Here is a 15,248-nt window from a genome sequence, read left to right on the forward strand (position 1 = left end):
CCTGCTGAAACCCAGCTCACACCATCCAAACAACTGCTGAAACAGCCTCAACTGTCACCACTCCTGTGACCAGCTTCCTGTGGAGGAGGACTCTCTCAAATTTGCTGCTAAACTACATTAGCGCACCAAATATAATCCACTGAAAATATTAAACAAAATGACTGCAAATAAAAGATTGGTCATTTTTCAATGCAACTTCTAGCAGCTGCATGACACTTGTTTCACAGAGGTAAAGTTGCTTTTGCAGGACCAAAGGATTATACAGTTATGCAGCTCTTGCTGCACCACTCCCAGAAATGAGAAGCTCTTGTACAGCTCTGTACACACACAGGAGATGCATTTTGAAAATTCAGAGGTTGACAAAAAGCCTAACTAAAATAACGTAGAGATAAAAACACTTGTATTCTAGTTTCTGACTCTCAAGAGAAAACCGGGCATCAGAGTATCACTCACATGCTTTATTGTTAGACGCACTGAGACCTCTGGAAATCACAGTAGGATCTTGTAGCTGAAAACTGAGTCAAAGGCATGAAGCAAATTACTGGGGCCTGGAACATTAGCAATTACAGGAAGTGCCATGACTGACGCAGTACTAAGGTCTTTGGGCAAGGAATCAATCACATTTCACCTCAAGTGCTGGGTGTTTCTTCCCCTCCCTTTGCTCATGTAGAGGCTGGAAAGGTCATTATTTATATGAAAGCACTTCATGACTGCAGGACCAAACATCCTGAATTCACAGCCCAAGGGAGTTTCTCATGTTCTCTGCTAAAGGTCAGCCAGAGCTGGAGGCCTGGCCCAGGAATTGCTTCTCCAACCTTGGAGTGGGTGCAGATACCACAGCCACCTCTAAGGTATATTCAGAACTAGTGGCAAAGCTTGCTTTTTCCTGACACAGCTCTGCTTTGCCCTCTGAGAGCCTTTGCTATGCCATACCATCGAGAACAAGCTGGAGCACATACCTTAACTCTTCATCTGGGGAATGTAAGCTGCTTAGATACTACAACCATGGACACATCAACAAGCAAGCAGCAGCTTTGTGTTTGATCCTTCCCAGCCTTTCTGAAAAGGTGCATACGAAAAATCACGAGGAAAAGTTCCAGCCACAGCTCCTAGGTACACAGGACAGTAGCCACTTACTAATTGAGAAGGTTGATTTAATGTCAATTGAAAGGCAAAAAGGACAGGGGTTGATGCAGTACCATCAGCTTTTTTAGGGGTCTTCCAAGCATAGCAGCTGATGCTGTGCCATCAGACACATGCTACCATAACAATGACAGGACTTCTCTGCTGCAGGAATAGTTGACCATTAGCCCCGAGATGTTTCACTGTCAAAGTGAGTCTGGATAAAATGGTTGCACTTCCCAGGTACAAAACTCTTCCTTTATTGATCTGAAAATGTGGGTTCAAGTCATGCAAGTGACCAACACATACTGCAAATTTTATTTTTATTTCCTTATTACAGAAACTAAATTAGCATATGCCTACATCTTCATTAAAACAAATTCAACACTGCAGAAAAAAACCCATTCTTTTTATTCTCTAAAGCACACCTGTTAACACAGAATGAAGTCTAATGTCAGTACATAAAAGCTGCTTCTTAGTGCACCTCTTCATTGCAGTTTCTCCATTAGTTTTTTTTTTAAAAAAATCTTTACACCTTAGGCATTTATATATGCTTGCATTAAGCTTTGCATAATCTACCTATAATGCAATTCGCTTCTAGAAGTCAGTTAGGAAGCTAAATCAAAAAGGCCCCTTAAGTTTGCTTTATTTACAGTTGGAATGGCTAAATTTTAAATACTTTACAGCCACTCCCAGCACTGGCTCCCAATTCAAAGGATTAGTGAATTCCAGAGTTTCTTTATCACTATTTGCTAGAGGGGATTAAGTTGCTTGTACCCACAGCTATGTCGGTACATCAGTTATATACATAAAGTACCTTAGAGGAAATAAACATGCTGACAAAAATATTTATAATGAATGACAAATGAGAAACTCAACCTTTAGGAACAACAGTCAACAGGTCCTTGGTTTTGTGCTGCAGTCATTGTTGACTGTGCGAACAGCAGCACCATTGAAAAAAGAGCAGTGAAAGAGTGCTGCAGTCCAGATCCACTCTCTCTGGTCCTTTGTAAAGAGAGCTTTATGTTCAGCTGTCATTTCCTCCTCTCTTTCACCTCTTCCCTGTTACTGCTTTTTTGTTAAATCATCGGACAAGTTTCTGAACCGTGACAGCATACAAATTTACTTCATGGGAGCTGGTGGAAATAGATGCATCTGGGAAAAAGTGCATCTTAGTCCCCCACCCCCCTTTTTTTTTTTTGCAGGAAATGCAGTTTACATACAAATATGGCAGACCTTTCCTAAGACTACAGTTATCAAGAGACAGGTAGGTTACGTGAATAAAGACAGAACTGTTCCTCTGAGTTTTACAGTTTATGAGTGGATGCATGTCTTGTGGCAACTTAGAAACTGCTGTAAAGATTAACCAAATAGGATGCACATGCATCTATCTGTTCTTACATACTTTCAAAATCCAAATGGAAGGAAGAAATATCTGAAATTCAGGTATGTCCAGAAGACTTTTTTTTTTTTCCTTCTTGCACAATGTACTTAGCACATTCCAAGTTAAAAGAAAAATTACAGTAAACATTCACTGGAATGCATGTAATATTTAAGGACCATTACATTTACAAAGCTGTTCTGGACAATTTTTCTTTCTAGAATAAGCATAAAAAAGTTACAAGCTAATTCACAATAACTTTAGATACAGTGTTATTAAAATACATTGATGTTAATCATAAAAATAGTTTACTATATACATGTACATTGTATAAACCTTAACAATAAGAATATGCCCATTTTAGGATGCCTTAAACGAATATTCAGGCAGATTGGCCCATTTTATAGTGCAGTATCCCTGTTTTGGTCTTCACACCATGAAACTGTACCAGATTCACAGTATCTTTGCTAGTGCTTTGCTAAAAGGCTTAAACTTTCTATTATTTAAGAAACATTCATTCATTACAAAGAGCCAGTTTTGTTTCCACTTTGTTTCTTATTAAATCCTACTCCCAACAGTTCAGGACACTCTGCCTGGCCTTGTGCAATTTGGTTGCATTTCCAGATAAGGCTATAATTAATTTCATCAGTTATCACGCTATCTTGCTTGTAGTCTGGATGCTGTGCGATAAATTCCCTCATCCATCGAGCGACTGTCATTAATTCTCCTGTGGGTGAGGGGAAATAAAATTTCAATTTATACACTTAGTTTAGCAGTATGACACCTAAAGTTCTATGCATTATACACACAATTAGTGAATTGTCCGTGCTTTCATGAGAAACACATTCCTATACGTATATATAAATTTTTTTAAATATGGCTAAACTGCAGGCATAATTAAGGTGAGATATCACTGATAGTCTAAAACCCATTCATCTTGTGCGAACATCAAACTTTCAGATGTTCTAACGATACAGTGCAGAGTCAACTTGCTACTGGAACAGGTGTTACCAACACGTCGTATAAGCAGGAGGTCTTAAACATGTCATTTAACAGAGAATCCGGCTGATCTGCCATTTTATATATAAAATAATTGTGTAGTTCATCCATCCAACTTCGCTACCAGCTTTTCTCTGTCTACCTTGACTTATTCTTTCCTCTTCCGGCAGCTGCCTTAGCACAAAATAGGCAGGTTCCAAACTATACCAACTCCTGACTTGTACATACTGCCTCTGCTTCACTATGCAGGATACACATTGACCATGGGGCAGTCAACAGGTGCCCAAGGGTCATCAAATGAACAGCCACCAATTGCAGGACTTCTACATCCCTGTGAATTAGCACCTGGAGGCCAGCTGGGCACCAGCATTTAGGCTATTGAATCTCGCTCCTGAACGCAGCACATGCAAGCAAACCCCAACTAGTACAGGTTTAAGGCAACTCTGACAGGAAGAAATGAAGGCAGGCTGACAGGATGCTCAGAGCCTGGGAAAACTTCCATTGCTACCGGAACCTCAGCTTCCTTGTAGAAAATAAAGAGCCAAAGGCTTCCACTACAGAAATCTTTAGTTTAAGAATATAAAAAGCGAGAGGAATCATGTTAGGGAAAGCAAAGAGGAACACACAACGAAAGAGTATTTAAAGGTATGCTATCAGTAGTTTTGAACAGAGGTACATGAACACAGATCCAAAAAATTGTGAAAAGTACAGGAAAGAAAATCAGAATTAAAAAAGGGTATTAGAAATAATAGTGTCCCTCAAAAAAGAGAAGCCAAGTTTTAAAGAAGTAAGGCCAGAAGAGGGCAGGAAAAAAAATACCCAAGAAGCATTATTTGTTGAAGGTACTAAACACCTCACAAAAATTTTCTCAAATAAAGGTGAAGCAGGGGGCCTGCAAGAAAACCAGTGGGGCCAGGAGACAAGCAGAGCATGAAGAAATACATATTTTTGGACCAAAAGCTGCTGCAGGCCGCCAGCGCAGGAGAAGAGGGGAGAGCAGCCCAGCTCACACCAGCACAGACACCTAGTGGTCAGGCAGCCCAATCGCTCCCTGTCCCTTGTACAGGTGTACAGCACCGCAGCACTTTCTCTGTGAACACATGGCGCAGGTCTCAAAGAACACATCGGGAAAAGGCACCACAGACTGACAAAAAGATGAGAGATGACTTCCAAGCGAAGAGAGACACGACAAAGGGAATCGCAAGTTCAAAAGCAACAATATACTTGAGAATTTTTCAAAACATTGTCCTACAATGCAGGAAATAGAAGGCATACCATGAGATAACTGGGAAGAGCATTTAAACATGCAAAACTACAGAAATTCCATTTTCCCAAGAGCAGAGAATACAATTGTGGCATTTCTTATACTATTACTTTACAGAGACGGAAAGTGCTACAAGAAGGGTAAAGCAACAATCATGGAAACGATGATGGTTTGTGACCAGTCATCAAGCACCGTCATTACTGCACCACCTTTGGCCGAGAAGTGTCTGCACTGCAGACAGCCAGGAACCAGGAGAATGTGCCCGGACAAGGATCACTTGATGCTGGTCTCTTAACCTTGCTTTCATTAATATTTTGTGGTGGTCAGCAGCTGCTGCCTGCCTAGCAAATCTGCAGTCTCATTGAGTGGTGGCAGTCACATACCAGCTAAATGGAGACCAGGAGGGCAATACCTCGCTGTGCTGCAAGAGAAGGTGCAACTGCAGCACAGATAAACAATATCATGGCAAGGTTAAAGCCACAGCAGTTAAGGTGTTAGTGGATAACGCTCATGAATGCTCTGTGTTCACCATCTGAGGAGAGCAATCTAAAAAATGGCCACTCTTTGTGGGCATGTCTTATGCTAGACATGCTGCAGTTCAGGAACAGATGATTGAAGATTGAGAGTAAACTGGATAATCCAAAGCTTACAAACATCATGGCACAGTAATGTAATACCTAATGCTTTTTATTATGTGAATTCTGGTTCTTAAGAAGCATCATCTAAAAATCATTTCAGTTCGGACTTAAGATATAAACCCTAGACTACCTACCTCTCTCTCGTACCCTTTAGGTCTGTGTAAATTCACAAGCTGATTTTTGCACCAGGTAGCAAAGTTGTTCTTTGGAAGGGGAACACCTGCTGCAGGGGGTCAAGCCCTGGTCATTAGCTCTTGGGAAAAAGCCTCTGTAAGACTTTCACATTCCTTGTGTTTTCAAAAGCATTTTTCTGAAGGGAAAAAAAGCCCAACAGCAAACAACAGAGTATTTTGAAAGCACTGCTTTTTTGAGGGCTGATGTGCCTTATATTTTCTTCTTGCCAGCTTCTCATCTCCCTCAGTTAAGCCAAGTATCAGATCCTCATCTACGTTACCTGAGGGGCGGAAGCCTCCCACAAACAAGCAGTCTTAGGAAAGAACATTTACAATGAAAGCTGTAATTAATTAAAACTTGTTACCATTCTGAAGTGCTGAACTACCAGGCAAGAGAAAGACCTGGTTTTCACCTCAGCTTTAAAAAGGTCTTTATCTAGAAGCTTCTACAGCAATTTTCAAGAATTAAAAAGGAATGCAACACTTTAGTTTAAAATTGAGGACAAAAAAATCCATACCTCTTTGACTTCTGAGACTAAAATTAACTGTCTAGCTAAATTTACAGCAAAGCAGGCATACAAGGAATTTGCATGTAGAAAGTCAAGGTAGTCTCATGTAGTAAGAGGCGCCAAAAAGAGAGCACTTGGATTGCAGATACACTACTTTCAAAGCTGTATCAATTATTCCTAATTAAGTTCTAAAACAGATCACGGAACAGTTAAAACCAGAATTAGACATGACCAGATTTAAGCCAGAGAACACATCCAGTCCTTTGCTCCTATGATTCCACACTTAACCAGACAGCCACAGCTGCAACAAGCTTCACCCAATCAAAAACTAGAGAACAGCCCAATTATTAAGTAGAAAAATGCCAGGAAAACCAATGTCTGAAAGTGTCAAACGTACCAGATGCTCTCTTTTTAATTAGCTTCAGGTAGTTTAGGATGGTGCACCTTGTGTCCACATCCACTTCCATGTTTTCAAGATAGGAATTCAAAATTGGTATCAAACCAGGAAAGACTCCTTCCTGTATAAGAGAACAGAATCAGCACAAAACATGCTTTAACTGGTTTTCGGGAGGGTGGAATCAGGGGGAAGTTGCATGTTCCAGGTAGAAGAGGCTATGACCTTCCCATTGATAATTGTATCAATGCTCATTAAGGTGTACTCCTCCACGTTAGTCCCTGTCCCATTCTGTGCAGAGCCACATCCATCCACAACAGCGTTTCCACCTTTAAGGGTGACAAAGGGAAAGAAAGAAACAGTTAGATGGCAAGGGACACCCTGAACGTCCTCAGCAGTGTTAATCAGATTGCATGTGATACCTTTGCAAATATCTTTTCTGAAGTAAAACATTCCGTGCCGGACAGCATCTCTTTTCTGGGCCACCTTCATGTTCTCATCCACCTGGCAAAAGAAGTATTTCAGAGATTTGTGACATTTTAGAAAATAAGAATTCTCTCAAACCCTTGCATTTTGGTCTCATCAGGTGAAACATCTTCTATTATTATTCTTATTTAATTACACAAGGCCAAGCTGTGGAGATAAATCTTATTTCGTTCTTCAGGGGTCCCAGGCAAAACCACAAAGAGATGACATTCTATGAAATTAGGTCTCCACCAGAAAAGCTAATGGTTATGTTAGAACACGCTATGCTAATCTTAAGTTTGGATAAAACACAGGAACAGCTGTGATTAATAGGCTGCATCCCATCTGGCAGACTTCTCTGCATACTTGCATGCAATTTCAGTGAGTACAGAAGAAGAAAATTGCCATTTCCTTAGCCACAGTTTGCTGCTTTTATTAAGATGACCACTGAAGTCTCTAGAAGAGTTACCACAGTTATCGCTGTCTTCAAACTTCCAGAAACAGAATTCTTGGAATTTTGCATGGGAGTGGTATCTATTCCATACCCAAGCACCTGTTAGTTAGATAAACTCAGCTTGCTAGTAAAGGTGTCCTGAGTCGCAGGCTTATCGAAGAGTCTAAGAGCTACGAAGCACTGCTCACATGCTCTGCAAATTACATAAGCATTGATTTGCCTTTCTGGATGGAAGATTTTGTGCAAGTTCTTTGGTTGGCACGTTCTCACGTAATTAACACCACACAGCTTTCGGGCATTAGCTTTACTATATTGTCTTCAGAAGGGATATGATTTGCTGAATTCTTTGTCTGATATTTAATTAAGGGCAATGCAAAAATCTTCACTCCTTACCTTTAAAGCTTTGTTTTCAAAGGTCTGTTTTGATTCATTTTATATTATGAAACCTATTGACACAACAGGCTCTTTTCAAAGTATGAAAGAACTCGAGTCCTAGCTGATGAGAGAACAACTGCACTCAATGTGACAGCAAAGATTAATTTGAGATTAGGCCTATAAACCCGTATTATTTTACTTGAAAGAGGCAGGCTTACCAATGGTTGTGAAATTCTGTGTTGTGTTACCTGCCAAACTGCTTGGCAAGTTGAAGTAATTTTATGCTGCCCCAGCCCCCCCAACTCTGTTCAGGTTCTTTCAGCACCTGATCTCCTTTTCAATCTTATCTGGTATTCATTAGTTAAAAATTTTGCGCTTTTGAGACACTGCAAATAGCAATGTAGTTATGCACTCTAAGTTCTAACCTGGTGCATTGTTTATGAAGTCTGAAGTCCCTGACATCAGGAAGATAATTTCTTCTTTTAGAAATCACACCAACTGTATGGTATGATTACTGTTAATTTATAACTTCAGTATTTTTCTCCATTTTAATTAAAAACACTAAGAAAAGCCACAGCACACTACTGCTGTGCTGTAGCCTGCGCTGGCAGTATTTTCTAGCACATGGTCTGTCAAAACTCTTCTGCACTACAAGACCTGTTTTAAAGTTATCTATAACATTGCAGGACTATCTATTAAAAAGACATTTTCTGGTCAGGTTACTCAGAAACAAAATGTGCAAGGACAGTTTTATCCAGAACAGTTAAACAGATTAAAGAAAAAGCACATTTTGCATGGCTTATCTGTGTAAACACAAGTCACAGTTGGGAGCAGGATCAGCAGTATTTGTTTTCACTCAAACACTGTAACACTGAGTGTGAACTCCCTTCCTTTTCCAGCAGATACAAACAAAATAGAGAATAAGAACATGAGCCACAGGCAACAGCCACGTGAAAATTAGTATCTAAAGGTTTTATTTTGACCTCCACAGGTTACTTTCCCACATGTAAAATTGTGGAAGCATGCCTTTTCCCAGTCTCAAAATAGTCTTGTGACCACAGCATTTCTCAACATTTCTGCAGTACTCAGGCATTGTTAGGCACCACAGAAGTTCCCACAGCATTTGTCTATAAGCTTAATTCCATGAGACAGCAGTAAAATATCTGTTTAATACTATAGAGTTGAAATTTATCCAAAATTCTGGCACAGATGAAAACTGACTTGGAAGATAAAAACGACTGTTCCACAAGCACACAAATATTAGCTCCTAGGCTGCGGAGGATAAAAATCAGACTTGATGCAAATACATGGCATTTAGCTCTCATAGATCTGATATTTCATACTTACCTTGGACAAAGGAATGAGAAAATCCAGTTTATATGACAGAATCACTCTGGTTAGCAATACCACAAACACAACATATGCAGAATTTTCAAAGTCTGTTAACTGGACCTAGACATGAAAGGATTAGAGATTAAATTACTTTAGTGGGAACACTCATGGAATTAAGTAAGTACCTGGGAGAGTTTGAAATAATTTGACATGAACGTTCATGTTGGTACTTGTATTTATATACGCTCTTCTAGCAGAGATGGTGATGGACAAGCTGGAATCATCAGCAGTGACTTCAAATGCACAATGCATATACACTCTTCTAGCAGAGATGGTGATGGACAAGCTGGAATCGTCAGCAGTGAGTTCAAATGCACAATGCATATACACTCTTCAACAAATTCAACCCTTAAATCCAACGCCAAAGCACTTGCGTTTCAAAAGACTATTTAATAACCTGCACCTTCAGGCTCCCTCTGTCATTACAAATGTACAATAGCTTTTAAGTTTTCACTTCAGAGGGATTAAATTCAGAGAGCTCGGAAATAGACAGCTATAAAATAAAAGCGCTTATGAAAACAAAATAATGACAATGGAATTCTTCAGCACCAGGAAAAGTGCTGGAGAAATACAGTTCCTAGAAGCTAAATGGGGCTTTGTTTACTGTCATTTTGATACAAGCCTAATTCCTTTCCCCATCACCCTAAATCCATTAGCATGCTTTGCTGTGCTGCAGAGTTTTCTCCTGTCAGTTACATTCCCACAGTCCATGTCTGATTAAACATTGCTGTCCACTTCACTTGCATCTAGCAATTCAAAGGGGAGAAAACACAGCGTAAGTAATAAGGGTTTGATACTGGATAGCAGAATGCCTGGTACTTTTCCACTTAAAAGGAAGCGTGCTTTTCTGCATACCAACACCTTCCTTACCTCCATAGGTCTGAATTCCACTCTCCATCCAATATCTGAATTTGGAGGAGGTGGCTTAAACCTCATTGTCTGCCAATTTGTAGACTGAATATTCTGCAAAGCACATGAAATAATCTGTCACAATCAAGGTAAGTATCATTCTACAATATAATCAAAGAAAAATAAGCAGATAACTAGAGCCCTAATACTTTCCCTGGAAGAGCCCATCAAGTTAGAGAAATGCTTCCAAAGTAGGCAGCATGACTTCCTGAAAACCACACTACAACCACCCATCCTAGCAGCAAATATGTTACACTTTCTCATGCTATTTTGTTTGATGATTATGTATAAGATATTAGGGGGCTGAGCTTTAAGTGACATTTATTTTCATGAGGGGTTGATGCATCCCAAACTAAAAATACCTAATATTACCACAGCTGTTATTTCATAAATCTGTATAAGACAGATATTTTATACATTTTTAGGAAGCCATAAAAATAGATAGTTCCCTGTAGCTCTTATACACATAGCCATAGTTTGGGCTCTTCATATTTTATTTGGTTTAAAGTATAAGCCACTACCATCTTCTCCTAAATAAATAATAAAACAAAGAAATAAATGTGCTTATAACTACAAAATCATATGCTAAAGAACTGGATGAAGTGAAGAATTCAGGAAAAAAATATTCTTATCTAATATAACCATCCTTCAACTAAGCAGTACTACAAAGAATAAGCAATTTTACATAAATATTTATTAAATTCCTCTAAATCAGACACAACCTCAAAATGGTCGGATTCATTTGCATCATCTAGATGTATTTTCTCCTCAAACAAAGTCAATGGGTCTCGAATGAACAAGTGGGCAATATGTTGCGCCAAAAGGTGGTCAATACCTACAAAATGAAAATTCAAACAAACAATTCACACACAGCAAAGGTGGCTCCAGGAAAACAATTTGTTTTACAAGACTTAAAGCATCGAACTCTGCAATACTACCTCAACCCACCACATCCTGTTAGAAGTTTAAAGGATGAATTCAGGAAGGAAGGAAATGATTAAAAAGGGAAAAAAAAAAAAAAAAAAAAAAAAAAAAAAAAAAAAAAAAAAAAAAAAACAGGTTTTTGTTTGGAAATGGCAGCGGAATATTGGTGTGGCTGCTATTCTCCCTGTTTTCCGATGCATTTCTGCGCCGTGTTTCCTAAAGCAGTCTGCTCTCTCCACAAAGATAAAACACTAATGCTTCCAACGCTGAGCTTCTCAAGCTGGAATTAGGGACAGTTTCTGTTACAAATGAATACTTTAAAAAAAATCTCTCAAGACCACACTACACAGTTACTTCCTAAGTAGGAATCACTCTCAGGAACGCACAGTGATTGAAACAAACAGGAAGGAAAACGTAAAATATCCCCACGGACTGCAAGCATAAATCTTAACCTGCTCATAATGAAGCAAACACTTACCTTCCTTTATTAGGTGCTCGTAGATATCTTTGTCTATTGTCAAATCAATGTCATTGTATTTCTCACCACATTCAGATAGATAACTGTCTATGGAATCATATCTGGATTTACTGATTCTATAATGGTTGTTCTTCAGTGGCTATATAATTTAAGAATACAATATTTTAACAGCTTGTTAACAACGTTACCTAAGTTTTGCTCACTAATGACACTTATGTGAGAATTATTATCCTGTTTAAAAAAACTCTACAGCCGAAAAGCACGAGTCTTAAATAGGCTTAATAGAAAGTGAACCTGGAATTATGACTATTTTGATTGTGGAGGTACGTATCTGAGCGAAAAAACCAGTCACCACACACTGACTAGAATTCTCTAGAAATGGAAATATTTTCCTGATGTAATATACCATTACCCCAAGTACCTGGAAAGCATTATTACAGCTACTGCAACACTTAACAATACAGTTGCACACATGGTTAGAGATGCTCCTAAAATGCGTAGTTCAAGAGATATTTCAAGTAGATATTTTTTAAAAAAAAATATTTTAAGTGCCTCGAATGCCAGTTCCTGCTTAGAGAAATTCCTTCAAGTTTATAAAACTGGCTTTTTGTTCACATAGTTCTAGTTTATACTACTGGATTACTCAGCAGTACCTGCTATTTAATCCAAAGCAATTTTGGCTTTTTGGGCTCACGCACAGATTGCGAAGTTTTGTTACAGGGGAACCTTTTCAGAAGAATGAGTGGAGTACTCTGGGATTCCATACCTAACTAAAAATATGTTATTTGCTAACATAAACTGTACAAATCCAAATGTTTACACCAGCTCTCCTGTATTTACCACAAAAATTATCCCCTCGTTAGGGATTCTGATGAGCACAAGTAGAATTTGATGCTAAAGGAAATGCAACTCTTTTGCTTGAAAAAAACCAGACGTCTACTACCTAACATTACGTACCTCTAGTCCTCTCTCTTCTCGTGTTCGATCATCTACAGACGCAGAGATTACTCCCCAGCGACAGTCAATATCAGACACGTAGCCTCTGTAGAATGGAGATGCAGCACTCAATGCCATCTAAAATAAAACATCCCGATATGAAAACAAAGGCCAAGCCAAAGAACCAAAAGCAACATATAACCTCACTGGAAAGGGAAACCTGTTGGTCCAGAAGTAACTGAAGTGTATACTTCAGTTAAGCATACAGCTAAAGCCTATACAACCACAAATCTCTCTTTTCTGTATCACCAGAAAATCCCTATATGATGAGTTAGTATTATTGAAGTGGCATCTGACACTCTTCAAATTTATTACATCTACAGATCAGCTTTTAATGAACACAGACGATACAGGCAGAAATAATTCTGTGACAAATCGGCAAGTATTCTGCTTGCACACTCCCGAACTCCTAAAGTTCACCTGGCAATCATTTTGTTCTATTTCTGTCTGGTCAAGCACCTTAGCAACACAGCTGGAACACAGCTCACTCAGAGCAGGATCTGCTCACCACCTAGACCAGACCAACACTTCATTTTTACAACACCTGTTATGAATGCCTGCTTATGACCACATGCTTGCAAAAGCGACAGATTTAAACAGCTTAAACTGAAATTCTCTGCAACACCAGACCAGAGTTGAAAAATTAGAAATTATTTCAAGGAGTGAGCTTGTCTTACCTTCGTGAAAAACTGTCCCAAATATATTTCTAGAACTATTCAACAAGTCTCATGCATGTGCGAAGGAGGGAAAGGAAGAAACAGACATCAGCTGTTTTGTGGTGTCATTTGGACATTAAATGAAAGTCATTGCTCATGTGACAACCTAGCAAGAGACTGACACTTCTCTCAGAAAACCAGATTTGTGACTAGCATTTCAGGGTTTTGTTGTTCATTTTTTTGGGGGGTGGGTTTGTTTGCTTGGTTGGTTTTTTTTTTTTCATGTAGTGTAGTGGCTTTTGCACAATGAAGAGCTGATGTGGTCAAAGTCCATTACTTACCACAATGGGACAGATCGTGGCTAGCTGATCATAGAGGCACCTTGCTTCAGAAATGCTGCAAGCTTGGAATGTTACCTGTTGGAAAAAGTACTATTGCTGTAACAATTTTTATAATCATACCACAAGCACAGTCTTCCTAGATTTAGAATCAATCATATAATAAAACAATTTAAATACCGAGATTTTTAAAGGGGTTTTTGTTTGGCTGGTTTTGGGTGGGCATTTTTGTGTGGGTTTCCCACCCCCAATTCCTGGGCAAACTCTTGCCCCATTTATCATCAGCATTTATATCGCAAGCTTCTTTCCACACCATTTCCATGTTCATTAGAAGATTTCAGACCACAACACTACAGCTGTGAGACTTAAATCTAAAAACACTTGCCAGAACCAAAGAAAACTGAGTTAACATCTACACACAGGTCGGTAGTGCACCTTCAGGAAATAAGCCAGTAAACTACTTAGAACAACAGTCAGAAACTATTGTAGGTGTAACATTTGTTTTATGTGACAACTAATCTTGTTCTAAAGAACGTTTCAAAGACACCTTCATCTGATCCTGCAAAAACTAAATATCTTTGTGTCTATTTTAACTTTTATTTTGAAAAACGTGTCCACTTTTGCCTATATTAGAGGCCAGAACACAGCAAAAGATGAAAAATAAATGTTATTTACAGAAGCCATTAGTGATGTAGAAGCCCTACCACACACAGGCCTTGGAAAATATAAATTCTTTCCAACTTTTCAAGAAATTTTCTCAGAGTAGCATCAAACACGAGACACGTTTCTAGCATCAGACTTTACCCTCTAGACTTCCGAAACCAACACTTCATGCATTTTAGAAGTGCAGAGGGGGATCAGTCACCTCAAAACTGTTAGAAGACATGAAACAGATTAAAAGCCTCTCTCTCCTTCTTTGCAGTTTATATATTCATAGATCAGAGATTAACTGAGATGCGAGTGTACACCCGTACCACTATGGTAGCACTGGTCAACAGGCTTCAGTTCTTAACCACCATTGCTGCTTGCTGTCTTGAAGAATGCCAGCCAAACACAGTATTTCCTCTTCCAAGGATTACAGTTTGAGAGTCCCACAAAATACACAGGTTCTTCTCAGTCTGTCAGTGAAGCCCAATCCAATCCCAAGTAAGCCTTAAAAAAAAAAAAGCAACCAAAAAAGCTCCCCAAACCCCCCAAACTCCTGAGTTTACTGGTGGGCTTGGCGGCTTTGTTTTTTTTGGGGGTTGGGAGGAAGAATACGGGATTTCTTTGCCTTTGTTTTGTTTGTCTGTTTAAATCTGCAGCCAACATTTATTAAAACATCTCAAGTTACAAAGCGGATGTGTTGTAGAGAAAATAGTTCTTCTGTGCCTATCCTTCAAGTGGCTATCAGAAAAAAACCAAAATACTTTGAAAAGACAACATTATTTGATTTTCTTGCATAGAAACAGCTAAGTATGATTTCTCAACATTAATTTTGGACTTCCAGCACTGGGGAGCCTGCGCTGGGATAGAAGTGGACATGACAGGACACCTACAGCCTTTCCCTTGTCACAGTGATATCTGCCTTCCCTTTAATGTTTATTCCAAATCACATTACATCTGGGATTCAACCTGGTTTGTAGCCAAACATCCCATTACAGAAGAAAAGGACACAGCAGTCTTCTCCAGACGAGGGCTGCAGGCACAGCAAAGATTGTGAAAAGCAGCAGCCATGAGCAAAAGGTTCGGCAGGAATAGGAACACGAAGCCTCAAAACAGGCAGGGATGCAAAGGTTTGC

General features: G+C 39.2%; 1 protein-coding gene across 1 annotated transcript in view; it reads right to left on the reverse strand.

The window, feature by feature from the left end:
* Nucleotides 1-2,613: 2,613 nt before the first annotated feature.
* Nucleotides 2,614-15,248, reverse strand: part of GCLC (glutamate-cysteine ligase, catalytic subunit) — an 18,727-nt gene continuing 6,092 nt past the window's right edge. The window contains exons 6-15 of the mRNA XM_010138060.1: nucleotides 13,471-13,545; nucleotides 12,435-12,551; nucleotides 11,478-11,616; nucleotides 10,798-10,910; nucleotides 10,037-10,129; nucleotides 9,122-9,226; nucleotides 6,903-6,984; nucleotides 6,706-6,809; nucleotides 6,484-6,604; nucleotides 2,614-3,230 (exon numbers count right to left, since the gene is read on the reverse strand). Of these exons, the coding sequence (XP_010136362.1) occupies nucleotides 3,025-3,230; nucleotides 6,484-6,604; nucleotides 6,706-6,809; nucleotides 6,903-6,984; nucleotides 9,122-9,226; nucleotides 10,037-10,129; nucleotides 10,798-10,910; nucleotides 11,478-11,616; nucleotides 12,435-12,551; nucleotides 13,471-13,545 (1,155 nt within the window). The 3' untranslated portion in view covers nucleotides 2,614-3,024. The remainder of the gene's footprint in view (nucleotides 3,231-6,483; nucleotides 6,605-6,705; nucleotides 6,810-6,902; nucleotides 6,985-9,121; nucleotides 9,227-10,036; nucleotides 10,130-10,797; nucleotides 10,911-11,477; nucleotides 11,617-12,434; nucleotides 12,552-13,470; nucleotides 13,546-15,248) is intronic.

This window comes from Buceros rhinoceros, unplaced genomic scaffold (assembly GCF_000710305.1).
Source record: "Buceros rhinoceros silvestris isolate BGI_N320 unplaced genomic scaffold, ASM71030v1 scaffold16266, whole genome shotgun sequence".
NCBI classification, from domain to species: Eukaryota; Metazoa; Chordata; class Aves; order Bucerotiformes; family Bucerotidae; genus Buceros; species Buceros rhinoceros.